This window comes from Notechis scutatus, chromosome 4 (assembly GCF_049901735.1).
Source record: "Notechis scutatus isolate UNSWTSFEM ecotype Mainland chromosome 4, rNotScu1.2, whole genome shotgun sequence".
Lineage (NCBI taxonomy): Eukaryota > Metazoa > Chordata > Lepidosauria > Squamata > Elapidae > Notechis > Notechis scutatus.
This window is the reverse complement of record NC_142012.1, coordinates 152,863,779-152,878,020: the sequence shown is the minus strand read 5'-3', so window position 1 is coordinate 152,878,020 and position 14,242 is coordinate 152,863,779. Positions and strand designations below refer to the sequence as shown.

Below are 14,242 nucleotides of genomic sequence, written 5' to 3'. Positions count from 1 at the left end.
ACCTGTTCTAGCTTCTGATGGATTCAGCTGAAAGTAGAAATATAATCCAAAATATCTTTGTACGCATACATGTTCTCTCCCCAAGATATAATATATGCAAAGGAGATAGATAGAAAGGTGGATAGATAGATAGATAGATAGATAGATAGATAGATAGATAGATAGATAGATAGATAGATAATACACAGATAATAGATCTCCACCCAAAGGAAAAGAAATTATACAATATCTTCCAACAAAATGGATACCCATGCAACTTTCATCACAGAGTGCCTGACCACACAAACCACCAAAGCACAACCAACACAAGCTATGAAAAGGATAACATTGCCAGTTATCATAAATCAGTGGTCGCCAACCAGTGGGCTGATGCCCACTGGTGGTCCATGAGAAAATGTTGGTGGTCTGCAGAGAAATGTCACTCCCAGAGCACCCCCCCAAAGCAATTAATCCAAGCTGCAGGGGAACATGCCCACTCACTCCTTAGCTGGCAAACCTGCCTGCTAAGTTGCTATTTTTCCTTTTTTTCCCCCTGACCATCAGCTGTTCCGCTGTGCCGGGAGATTTAGATTAGCTAGAAAGCAGGAAACCATTGGATTTCTTGCCTTCTAGCTAATCTTTAGATCTTCAGCTCTGCTTTTAAGCAGAGCTGAACCTTCCTTAGGATTGAAGCTTCAATTATGCAGTGCAGACTCAGGTAGCCGATGGCAGAAAGATAGATCTCTGAATGAATTTGTGATTCTGTGAGCAACTCAATCTGCCTGCCTGCTTTGCCTGATTTGGGGTAAAAGTTGCTCGTTTTTTATAAAAAATTCAATATTTACATAAATATTTATAATATTTACATACAAGCCATGCCCAGTCAGTCACATGACCACCAAACAACACCCACAAATTAGGCCACACCCACAGAACTGGTTGTTAAGAAATTTGAATCCCACCCCTGCCTGTGTGTGTGTGTGTGTGAGAGAGAGAGAGAGAGAGAGAGAGAGAGAGAGAGAGAGAGAGAGAGAGAGGGAAAGAGAAAGAGAGGTTAGATCAGATATCTCTCTCTCTCTCTCTTTCTCTCTCTCTCTCTCTCTCCCACCAATGTCAGCAAGCCACCATCAGTCAAAATTCATATTAATGGTCCCTGGGATTTAAAATTATGAGTTTGGTGGTCCCTGAGGTCCAAAAGGTTGGTGACCCCTGTCATAAACATCTCAGAAACAACCAACAGATTATTACAACTGCACAGCATTACCATAGCACACACTATCAACTAAAGCCATCCAAGCCATCTTAAGTAAATTAAAAGACCCAGTAGCTCAAGAAAAAAAAACAGCAGTCATGCTGGTTGGAAATATCCCAGCCATCAATGTGGCCTGGCATTGGGCTAGATCAATATAAATTTATCTTTTTATTAAAGTTTTAATCTTTTAAAATTTAAATTAATAATTTTCCTCTTGAGTCATGGTGGCATAGTGGTTAGAATGCAGTACTGCAGGCTATTTCTGTTGACAGCCAGCTGCCAGCAGTTTGGCAGATCGAATCTCGCCAGGCTCAAGGCTGACTCACCCTTCCATCTTTCCGAGGTGGGTAAAATGAAGACCTAGATTGTTGGGGGCAATAGGCTGACACTGTAAATTGCTTAGAGAGGGCTGTAAAGCTCTGTGAAGTGGTATATAAGTCTAAGGGCTATTGCTATTGCTCTTTCTAGTTTCTGCATTTCTGGCCTGAGATGAAATAAGACAAGTGTAAGGGCTGAAAGAGCCCCTATGTTAAGCAGAAGACTAGAAGAAGACATCCATGTCACCTTCTAGCAGTGAAATGGCACAATGAAAACTCCTTAATCTCAAAACACATGAACAGACTCAATCCTAATTTCAACCGGGAAACTGTTGAACAAGTTAAATTCAAAAACATTAGGGAATTCTTGGAAATGTGGCATTCAAACAAATCAATGATATACATAGAGATAAACCATATTTACATATTGCTCAAAGATATACCAAAAAGCTAAGAAAACAAAAATACCAAAACACATCCTTTTCAGCAGCCTACACCCAGGTAAGCAAGGATCAACACCAGACAAACAATCAAGCTGAAAATAATACCCTAATGCAGGAACTATCAGGGAGAAAACCACATCCTCACAAAAACTGGCAGCGCAAGTTACTGTGAGTAGAGTAGAGTAGAGTAGAGTAGAGTAGAGTAGAGTAGAGTAGAGTAGAATAGAATAGAATAGAATAGAATAGAATAGAATAGAATAGAATAGAATAGAATAGAATAGAATTCTTTATTGGCCAAGCGTGATTGGAAACACAAGGAATTTGTCATGCTGCAAATGCTCTCAGTATACATCAAAGAAAAGATACCTTCGTCAAGAATCATAAGGTACAACACTTAAGGATAGTCATAGGGTACAAGTAAGCAATCAACCAAATACATAAACAGGGAGCAAACCCTACATTCACTTGCAATGATGATGTTACCTAGTCCAGAGATGAAAGATCTGCAAGGAAAATAACCAAGTTCAGAGAACATCAAGAACTCCGCAGTTCTGCACTGGCTACATATATTCTTTTCTTTAAGATGTGTATGTGTGTGTATATGTATATGTATATATGCATATATAACAGAATTGGAAGGGATCTTTGGAGGTCCTCAGGCAGGAAACTCTATATCATTTCAGGCAAATGGTTGTCCAATCTCTTTCTAAAAACCTCCAGTGTTGGAACATCCACAATTTCTGGAGGCTAGTCTTTCCACTGATTAAATGTTCTAGGAAATTCCTCCTTAGTTCTAGGTTGGTTTTCTCCTTGATTAGTTTCCATCCATTGTTTCCAGTCCTGCCTTTGGAGGTTCTTTGGAGAATAGGCTGACCACCCCCCCGCTTTGCTTTGTGGCAGCCCCTTGTGGCAGTTCCCCTACTGGAACGCTGCTGTCATGTCACCCCTAGTCCTGTTTTAGCCTCGAGTCCCCTAATCATCTTTGTTGCTCTTTTCGGCCCTCTTTCTAGAGCAGGGAGGTCAAACTCAAGGCCCGCCGGCTGGATCCAGCCAATGGGGTGCTTAGATCTGGCCTGGAAATAGAGAAGGCCCATGGTGCCTTTGCCAGTAAAAACGGAACTCGGGAGGGCCATGTGTGAGCTCCGTTTTTGGATGTGACAGCCTCCTGCAGCCCTTTGCCAGCAAAAATAGAACTTATTTTTGTTGGCAGAGGGCTGCAGGACAATGAGCTGGCCACACCCACCCCGGCAATGCCCACTCAACTTCCCGAGGTCAAATACAACCCTGATGTGTCCCTTAATGAAATCAAGTTTGACACTCCTGTTCTAGATATCTTTTTTATATGGTGGCAACCAAAACAAGAAGCAATATGCCAAGTGTATATATTACCTAAGCATTATATATTACCTAAGCATTCTCCTGGCAGGAAACTCTACATCATTTCAGGCAAATGGTTGTCCAATCTCTTTCTAAAAACCTCCAGTGTTGGAACATCCACAATTTCTGGAGGCTAGTCTTTCCACTGATTAAGCCCAGGAGTCCAGACTGTGGGCAGAGTTAGCCTGCAATACTGCATACTAACCACTAAACCACTAGTGGTTTTGCAGTGGCTTAGGGAGCAGTATTCCAGTTCATGATTCCCTGCACTTGACATAGTGTTTTGCAGTAACAGCAACAGTAGGAGTTGCCTAAGGCAAGTCTCTTTCAAATGGCCACTTTCTTGATTGCTCATGTGACTTTTAATGCTGTGTGATTCCCTGAGCATTCCAAAAAGTGCTGAGGAAACAAAAACTCCCAGAGATCGAGTTCCATTTATATTTTCTTAAATTGATGTTATTAATCAAACTTATAGAGCCACTCAACTCACACATAGGTGACTCCTCCTTCCATCCAAGGCCCCTGAACCAATGTGAGGGGTGTGATTAGTAAATGTATTAACATTCCTTCTGTAACATTCCCTTATATATAATATTCATTGGTTCCAACTTCAATTCACTTACCCAATAATATTTTTGAACTCAGATGAATGTAGATTTGGCTTATAGTTTTTGATTGGGTTTTCAACCTGCCCCGCCCCCATGCCCAATGCCCCCACCTCACCACCCCCTCCCATGCTTCATTCCAATAGTCTAAAAATCCAGTTGTTCACATTGCTGTGGTCTTTACAGCAACATTAAAATAAGAGTTTGAGTAGATAATGTATAAAAGCCTGAAATTATTATCTTGGCATTACCACACCATGAAAAAGTTCCCATGAACAAAAGCAGAAACATCTGGAGTCATGAGTGACTGTTGGCAAAATATATCAGGTAAAAAAAAAATGCTTGCAGAGTTTCTAGCCAGAACAAATAACGCAACAGAATAAGAACATTTGGGAAGCTTTTTTTCACTGTCTGCCTTTCCAACCCAGACTCCCTCATTTACACATGTGGTAGAGGGAACAAAGAGAAACAGAACAGAGATTATTTCATGGCTGCTGGGCCAACTCCAGGAGGAGAGTTTAAGCTATTAGATTATCAGTTTCCACATTGCATTCAGTGTCATGGCAAGAAGTCTCACTTGCTTTTCCACCCAAAAATTGCGAAAGTATAGTCCTGCAGAATTTTCTTCTTGTTCTTTTGTTTTTCCTTTTTTCCCCCCAGGTTCTGCTGTTTTCCTTTTCATCTTTTGCAAAACACTCTAAGCTACAAGTCAGCAGCAGTAGGGCTGAAGATTTCAAAACAATACGGAAAATTCAGACTTGTTAAAATGATGGATTTCTTGCTTATATGCCTCTTCCCGCTTTACCTGTTCTGTTTTTCCTTCTCAAGTTCCTGTCATCTTTTTGTCAGACATCCACCCACCCCTTCCTTCTTGTCCCACTCCTGTCTAGATATCTTGCCTCCCTTCCCATTGCTGCCTAATTATTCTGCCATAACTTTATTTCATGGATTTCTGCCTCAAGTATTCTGGATCATTCCATTAGACCGAGGGTGAGGAACGATGGCCCTTTTATGACTTGTGGACTTCAACTCCCAGAATTCCTGAGCCAGTCATGTCATCAAGGGGTCATCGTTCCCCACTTCTGTATTAGACAATCTAAGGCAGGGATATCAAACTGGCAGCCCAAGGGCTGGATGCGTCACACTCAGGCCATGTCCACCCCAGCTCTGCAAAGGGAAAAAAAGTCACGATACGTCACATGATGGCAAGGTGATGCAGTAAGGTTGATACTGTGATCTAAGGCAAGCATCTTGTGCAGAAGATGCACAGGTGTGTGTGGAATGTATTTCATAATTCAGGAATGTGGGGGGGTCTTTCCCCAGGGAGCAAAGAGGCACAGAAGCCTGGAATCTCTGCTATGCAGGAAAAGAACAAAGGGGGGGGGGGTTCCTCTAGCAGGGTATACCTAGGAGTTATGCAAATAAATGCTTTGGTCTGGCCAGATTTCTGTCTATAGGTGATCAGCAATAAAGAAACTATTCTAAACTACTCTAAAGTAACTCGATGGTGGCACAGTGGTGAGAATGCAGTACTGCAGGCTACTTCTGCTGACTGCCAGCTGTCTGCAATTTGGCAGATCGAATCTCACCAGGCTCAAGGTTGACTCAGCCTTCCATCCTTCTGAGCTCGGTAAAATGAGGGCCCAGATTATTGGGGGCAATGTGCTTACCATGTAAACTGGTTAAAGAAGGCGGCAAAGCACTGTGAAGCGGTATATAAGTCTAAGTGTTATTGCTATTGTATTGTTCTTGGTTCCAGCAGGTGTCAATATGCTTTGGCTATTTTTCCTAAGTTTTCCTGTGTATTGGAAGCAGTGGTTGGATTCAAAATTTTTTTACTACCGATTCTGTGGGTGTGGCTATGGGGGCATAGCATGGCTTGGTGGGCATGGCAGGGGAAGGTTACTTCAAAATCCCCATTCCCTCCCCACCCCACTAACCTGCTTTCCAGCTCCGTTCTCCTGTGCAGGGCAACAAAAGAAGACCCAGCCAATCAACTGGGACTCGGGAGGCAGAGAATAGATGGGGGCGGGGCCAGTCAGAGGTGGTATTTGCCAGTTCTCCAAACTACTCAACTATTCTGAACTACTTCCGCTCCTGGTCCTCCAGAAATGGTCAGAACTTACTGAATACCACCTCTAATTGGAAGACTGTCTGTCCTGTTCCTAAGCAGTCTGATTTCTCAAGTACAATGGAGATACTGCCCAACATATTAGAACTACTGAACTAAATTTCAACTGGCTATTATAAAATATGGGATGAGGTAGCATATTCTCCTTTGCCTGAGGAAGCAAATTTCTTAGGAAACATGTGCAGTAGGTATGTCTTTGTAGCAAAAACAAAACAGCAGTTAAAAACCCATTAACTAGAAAAGATCTACTTTGAAGTTCTTTTCTTCTTCTCTTCTTTCCCCAAGGCCTTTCACTGGTAGGACTTTTCCTTGGAAAATGTAGTAGTACTTCTCCAGAAAAGCTGACTTGGAAGAGTTCTCAATATATCTTCTTTTTCCTTGGAAAATGGAAAAATTTCCTTTAATGGAAATATGGGTGATGGAAGAACATTGGGAGAGATTAAAGGGCAGAATATTGACATAGCTTCTGTCCAACTCATCATTAATTAAATCTAAGAAATAAAGTACAGCGTTCTCCAAAATTCTTTTCTTGAAGAAATTTTCTCAGGAAACCAGTAAAGAAAATGCAAACAAAATCCAACAACACTTTGGCTAACACTTTGTCTTCCCTAGAAGCTGTTGGCAATGATATTCTTGAATGTTGACCTACACAGAACATCAGAAAGATTCAAGAACCCTTTGGAAGCCCAAACTCAGCATCTTAGGTCAAACTAGACATGATGTTGGAGTTTCATTTTAATATGTCCTAGAATGGGGTTTTTTATCCTATGGCTACAAAATAGCCATAACTTCTATAGTACTTATATCCTCGTTTCTGGAAAAAAAATACCACATCTTCATCTCCTCCTGTTAAAAAAAAGTCCTCATCCCCACATAAACCTTCCAATAATATAGGCAAAATATCAGTAATTCATGATCTACTTATGGAGCTGTCATAGCAGGTCAATTTAATTTTCTTCCAAGCAATTACATTTCCCAATTGCTAGAAATTAAGGGAAACACTTCAGAAATGAGCTTATAGACATAACAGCCCTACCATCTTTTTTCAGCGAATTCAAAAGTTGGTATAGAGCAGCCCTTGACCCTTAAATGGTCTTTCTGAGAGTACTTAGAAAAATTGAGCTTCTGACCTCCAATTTATTGAGTACTCTAAAATGATACTGTGGTCAGTGTATCCAAAGCTGTACAAAGATATCTTGTTTCTCCTGCTGAATATCATCCATTAGGATTACCATATCTATTTTAATGCCAAAACAGAGTCTGAACAAACCAGGGGAAAATATCTATAGAATATGTTTCCTCTATGGTGCTTCCCTGTGTGTTTAATGCTTTCCTGTTCAGTCAACTTGAATATACATTTTGGCAGGAACATTCTATAGAAATAAAGAGAGACATACTTAAGACGGTGGGAGCAGGATGTACTTGGCCCTAAGATCACAAGTTGGAATCCTCTATTATAGATGCTAAATTTTACAAGACTACCAAAGGCAGAGTCGAAATACTTTGCATGAGCATACATGATTTACTACTCTTGGTCTGCGTACATATAAAGGATACTGAATATCTATCAAAGTATTGACTCTAACTTAGTTTCTTCTGTTGATTCTCAATTATCAGTATCTCTGCTGTCAATAAACAATACAAGTAGCCCTCAACTTACAACAGTTCATTTAGTGACCATTCAAAGTTACAACGGCACTGAAAAAAGTGACTTATGACCATTTTTCACATGACCTTTGCAATATTCCCATGATCATGTGATCAAAATTCAGATGCTAGGCAACTGGTTCATACTTATGACTGTTGGTTTGTCCCAAGCTCATGTGACCATCCTTTGCAAACTTTTGACATGCAAAGTCAATGGAGAAGCCAGATTCACTTAACAATGGAGTCGTTGTGATGATTCACTTAACAACTGTGGCAAGAAAACTTGTAAAATGGAGCAAAACTCACTTAACAACACAAATGTTGGGCTCAATTGTGGTTGTACGTTGAGGTCTATCAGTATGGCACACGTGGTTTTCACAAGAGTTCTTGGTAGGCCTATCTTATCCTGATATCTAGAAAAAAATCACAGGCCAATAAGGTAAGGTTCCTCTTCTAGATAACTGTGAATATCAGAATTAAATTGATAGTGTTGTGGCCTGTTGGCTGAATCAGAGGAGGAGGAGGTGGAGGTGTGGGAGTCAGGGTCAGCATCAAAGAAAACCTGAGAGCTCCAAGGGGGAAGAGGGAATGGAGTTGGCAGAGAGAGAAAGAGAAAGAGACAGATGTAGAGCCTGGGCCTCCGTCAGCCCTCAGATGGAGAGTCAACAGCCCCCAGATCTGGAGGTGGCTGATGAGGAAGAGGAGGAACAGTTGGGTCCAGTGCCTGATGCATGGATGCACCAAAGGCAGAGGAGAGGAGAGCAGTGGAAATCCATGGGTCGATCCTTGGGAAGGAAGAGCCACCACTGCTAGCAAAGCCCCACACTAGCTCTGGGGATAGCAGGGGATGGAGATGAATAGATGTGGCAGACAACTATTCATCTCTGCTGCCAGACAGACTTGTTAGCCTGAGGTGAAAGAGAAACTATTTTGCTGGGGCTGCTGGTGCTCCTAATAAAGAAATCATTGCTTCAACTATAAGAGGGTTTGTTGTGTTTGGGGAGCTGGGTCAGAACAGGTAGCTTTACACACAGTACATTGTTTTGCACTTTTGGAAGTTCGTATCCTGGCTAGGTTCTAGAATGAAGTTCTAAGACAAAGAAATCCCAAAACTCTCTTTGATTCTTGATTTTTGAGAGTTATTCCAACTTCAGTTCCCCTAGAGCCCTTTCATCTACAATGCAAAAGATGAAACAGACTGAGCCTGGTACCCTAGCCCTAAAACACTGGCAATGTCAGTGTTCCAGGGAACATCCATTCCTGTCAGTAACTCCAAGACAAGCATAATCTCAAAAGTACTTTTCTTAGAATAGCACCTGGCACATCTGTGGAATTCTGAAACTAAAAGTTTCCCGGACTTCCCCACAATGTCCCAACCTACAAACCATCTCTTTTTTACTCATCGTCACATTACATGAACCAATCCCAAAGTAAGTTCTAATTCTTTCTGCACCACACTCTTTGACCTTGAACTATCAAAAGAATTCTATTTTGTCTACTAAGAGCTACTCAATTAATGTCACACACACACACCCTTTCTCAAGCGATGTGGCAGCGATGAATAAGGATTCCATAGCTGACAGGCACCACATTGTACTATGAACCCTGTGCCTTTGTGAATCCACTTATCTGCTTGTGAGCCGCCTGGGACTCAGTTAACCAACATTATCCTTGCTTAACCACATAATGGCTGTTAGATCTGAGGTGGATCGGGTCGAAGGAGACACGAGACCATTCTAGTGAGTTCAGCTCTTTATTTAGAATAGGAATAGTCTGGGGAATACAAGCCGCGGCAGCCCTTCATATAGGGCTGGCTCGCGGCTCGGCGGCCAATGGCAGCGCTTTGAATCTCCCGCGATCGGCACAGCCAATCGCGGTAGATTCTTAGCGCTCCAATCATGGACCAATCAGTTGCGAGGGTTTGGAGTATGCTAATACAGCACAATGGCCATGAAGCAATGCAGTCATGTGGCCATGAAGCAATGCAGATTGTGGTCATGAAGCAATGCAGTCCACATGAAGTTATGCTTTACAACTGCCTTGTTTACCAATGATATTCTGGTCATTAACAGAGGACTATCAGTAAACAAACTGACAAGCAATTTCAAGTTCAATGACAGAAATACTAACAATTTCTGGATCAGAAATTATGTGTTTGAAAGTTACAGATTCTTTAGATTTGTCTGACAAGTTGAGTAATTTCACATTCTCAGTTTTCTTTCTATCACATTCCATCCATCCTTTTAAAGTAGTTTACACTGATTCAGCCAGGAAACATCCACATGTAAAACACGTATTCATCTAATGGGTTTTGTTTTACTATTTCAAATATTTGCACAGTCTCTGTACCTCAGAGAAGAAGTGCATGCTTTCTCTTGGCCTTGAGCTGCAATTGATCTGAGCTATACTATTTAAAAGCATTTGTTTGATAAAGCCAGGGCAAGAAAATTGTAATTGATTTCATGTGATGTGTATAATTATGAAAAATAAATATGATTAATGAAGTTACTCTTTGGTTTACATTTCATAATTTCTCTCTGCTATCATGTTACAAATTACATTTAGGAACGGCTTTTTGAAGTCCCTGAAAACTGCAACCAAGCTTATCAAGAATTTGTGCATCTCTGGTTTAGAAAGAAGAAGAAAAAGGCTTTCACATTCCTTTTTGTTCCTAGGGTAACTTTTTCACCAGAAATTAATCACCCTAGTTGCATATTTTCATTAGAAATTAATCACCCCAGTTGCATATTAGTATTTTAGAAAAGTGCATTCTAGAACCATGATATTGAAGCTTCAAACATTTCTCAGGTATTTCCAAATACATTGCTATAATAAACTTTTAATAACTTAGATGCTAAGTTATCCTCTAAACCAGTCACTTAAATAAATACATTAACATTCTTTCTGAGACATCTATCAAATCTGCCTACCATAGATCCACTCCAGATGGGAGAAGCAATGCGAACGCTCCATCCAACAAACCCTGGTTTATACGAAAAAACAGGAAAAAAGGCAATAATTCCTGAAATGAGGCTTAGGATGCCAAAGGAAATAAGCATTTTTCCAGTAACTAAAAACAATTTCCTTGTGTTCATTTTGAATCTCACTTCTTTCCTTCTGTAAATTGCACAAGATTTACAGCAATAGGCTGACACATGTCACTGCACACCAAAGCGTCTTGGAGACTGTTGCCATGGGCGTTCCCTTATTGTTTGCTTACACAGGTAGATCGCAACTCATTTTATAATTGAAATACAAGGCATTGATGTGGAATTAGGAACAATTATAGGTAGTCCATTGCAATTGAGTTACAATTTCAAGCTTTAACCATAATGGCTGTAAAGCAGATCCTCACATGACTGGGCCTTAATTTATGTTCTTTTTACAGCAGTTGTTTAGCAGCAAATACAGCTATCATTAAAATTGACCTGGAAAACCAAGGCATATATGAAGTCCCCTGTGCATCATGCCCTGCCACATACATTGGACAGACTAATAGAAGACACACCCCAATCAGGAACCCAAATGAAACCTAGCTTCCTAATAAATGATAGCTGTCCGTTTACTCAGAGCCAAGCCACACTAAAAGCCTCCAATAAAGGAAACACAATGTTGCCAGCCAATCAAGACAAAAAAAAAAGCTACAAAACAGACAGAAGATATTAGAAACACCAATCAAGCAGAACACAGCAAACTCCAAGACCAATAAACACAGACCAAGATTCCCAAACAATCAGGATGAAGAAAAAACCATTCTGGCACAGTAGTAGGCTAGCACCAAATTTAAAACAGAAATGGCTGTGAGATTCTGCCAAAACGTTGCTACAACTTTAAAAGCACAACTATAATGACGTGGGAAAATACCCGAACAAAGCTGAATACCTTACATATAAATACCTGTGAAAACTTAAGAAAACAAATACATACATACATACATACATACATACATACATACATACATACATACATACATACGTAGGTCTTGATGTGTTCGGGTCTTTTCCCGTGTAAGACTAAGAGTATCTTGGCGACGTTTCAGCGAGGTCCCACTCGCCATCCTCAGGCTGGTGCTTTCGGCTTCGTGCCAGTGCAAGCAGTGTGTGATTGGAGCTGCCGTCTCTCTATAAATACTGGTGGTGGGGGCTGGTGTGCTGGGCTGGTTGGCTGCACTGCTGCCTCTTGATTGGTTGATGGAGTAGATGTTGGTATAATGGGCTGTGTGATGGCCTTGTGAGTTTTGTTGTGGAGATATCCTGGAACTTGTGCTGTAATCTCCTGGGTCGTTTGTTTTGTAGTGATCTTTTTTCATATTTGTTTTCTGAGGTTTTCGCGAGTATTTGTATGTGGATCTTTGGTTATTCGGGTTTTCTCCCACGTAAAATTGGAAGTATTTTGGCGACGTTTCGATGAAATCTTACTCGTCATCTTCAGGCTTGTGTCTTCAGCTTTGTGCTTCTTGGAGTAATGTGAGAATAAAGCCAAGCCCCCACCCAGTCAAGCCGCACTCCCACTGGCAGTTAAAAGAAAAAACAGCTGCAAGCTCACATGTCAACAACATCCCCCATTTTGTTGTCTTCTTAAGTGTGAAAGGATTTCCAGAATTCTAAGTTAGTACGGCTGAAATTCAACACCAAAGAGAGTAGGTTGGTGTAGAGCAGAGGTGGGAAAATGATGGCCCTTGTTGAGGTAATTCCCCATTAGGAGAATGAGGACGCACAGGGAGATGTAGTGATAGTGGTGAAGAATAACACACAACCAGTACACAGATACACTGTGTTAGGTATAACATTGATACCAAATATGGTTTGGGTGAATAAATATATAAAACTTAGATATCATGGTTTAAGTGCTTATCACTTTAAGCACAATGCTGCAGGCAATTAGCCGATTAAGGGTGCGGTTAGAAGTTACAATATAAGGAAGCATTAGAAGCTGGAAAACTTACTGTGACTAACTGTGTCTTACTGCGACTAATTGTGAGTGCCTGTGACTGAACTGTTCTTGTTTGCTACTGTTTGCTGATTTACTGCGTAATTCTACTGTTCTACTGTTTGAACTTCTTGCTGAATATCCAGCGTTTGTTCCTCTGGAGAGAGGCACCGGAGGAGGAGAAGATATCTTTATCGGCTGATAAAAGATATTGCAAGGACTCTTAACTTGGACTATACTAGTGAGTCTAACTGGATGGAAATATAGTGAATGTTAATTGGACTGAATGACAATGCTTTAAACTCTAAATGGATTAAAAACTATTTAAACTATAACAGTGTTTGTGTTCAGTGTGTGTATACTCTGGGGCCCTTCCTGGCTTGACTACTGCTGCAATACTCTGCTAGAGGTTAATCCCCAAACACTAACATTGGTTATGGGCCCAGCAGCATAGTCTAACTAACCAGGATATAGCAGAGAGAGTTGGTGTGAGTTGCACATTACTGTAAAAACAAACTGTTTTAATTAGTTTAAAATAGTCAAAATATCTGAAGAGCAATGGCACAAGTAAATTTGTCACAACTGTCCATGATATCCAGGCTGGATGGAAAAAACTATGTTTCATGGTCAATGAAATGTAGTTTACTTCTATGTAAAGAAGGTTTGTGGGACATTATAGCAAACCCACCAGATGTGAGTAGCTGGGATCCTGCTGATGATGATGATAAAGAAAAGTTACAAGACTTTAAACTGAAGAATGAGCAGGCTTTATGCATCATAGGACTGACTCTCTGTGATCAGCAGCTTGTCCATATTCGTGGAGAAGAAAATGCTGCAAACTGCTGGGAGAACCTCAGGAAGATTTATGTTCGGGACAGTGTAGGAGCACATATAAATCTTACACGGAAGCTTTCCCTCGCTTTTTCGAACGCATCTTCAGAGGAATGGAGATATGTTAGTTCATTTAAACTGTATGAAGAGCATTTTTCAAGAATTGCAAGAAAAAGAGCTTATATTTAATGAACTGCAACAAGTCTACATAATATTATCTTCATTAGATCAAAGCTATGATGACTATGTGACTTCGTTAGAGGTATTGCCAAAAAAAAGCCTCTCATTAACCGAGATTACAGGCAGGCTACTAGAAGAAGCCAGAAGAAGGCGTGGCTGCTCGGACTTGCTGGGCCTGACACATAGAACAGGCGGCGCCGGATGTTGGAGAAGCAGAAGCGAGCCGGAGATCATGCTAACCGCCTCTTTACGCAGCACAAGCCTCCCCCAACTGACCAGCTGCTCTCCTCCTTCTCTGCCTGTTTGTTCTGTATGGCCGAGGAGGAGGAGACCAGCCGGCTGGTTGGGGAAGCTTTCTGAGCCGAAAGAGGCAGCTACTAATCTCCGGCTTTGCTCCGCTTCTCCAATGGTCCGGCACCACCCTGTTCTTCTTGTGCTGCGAAAGGCGGCTAATGATCTCCGGCTCCGCTCTGCTTCTCCAACATCCAGCGCCACCCTGTTCTGTGTCAGGCCCAGCAAGTCCGAGCAGCCGGCGCACAGAACAGGGCAGC

At 41.3% G+C, this 14,242-nt stretch overlaps 1 protein-coding gene across 1 annotated transcript in view; it reads right to left on the bottom strand.

Annotated features, from left to right (window-relative positions):
* TMEM212 (transmembrane protein 212) overlaps positions 1-10,907 on the bottom strand; it is a 33,225-nt gene extending 22,318 nt beyond the window's left edge. Inside the window, exon 1 of the mRNA XM_026667111.2 lies at positions 10,682-10,907. Coding sequence (XP_026522896.2) covers positions 10,682-10,846 — 165 coding nt within the window. The 5' untranslated portion in view covers positions 10,847-10,907. The remainder of the gene's footprint in view (positions 1-10,681) is intronic.
* Positions 10,908-14,242: the final 3,335 nt, after the last annotated feature.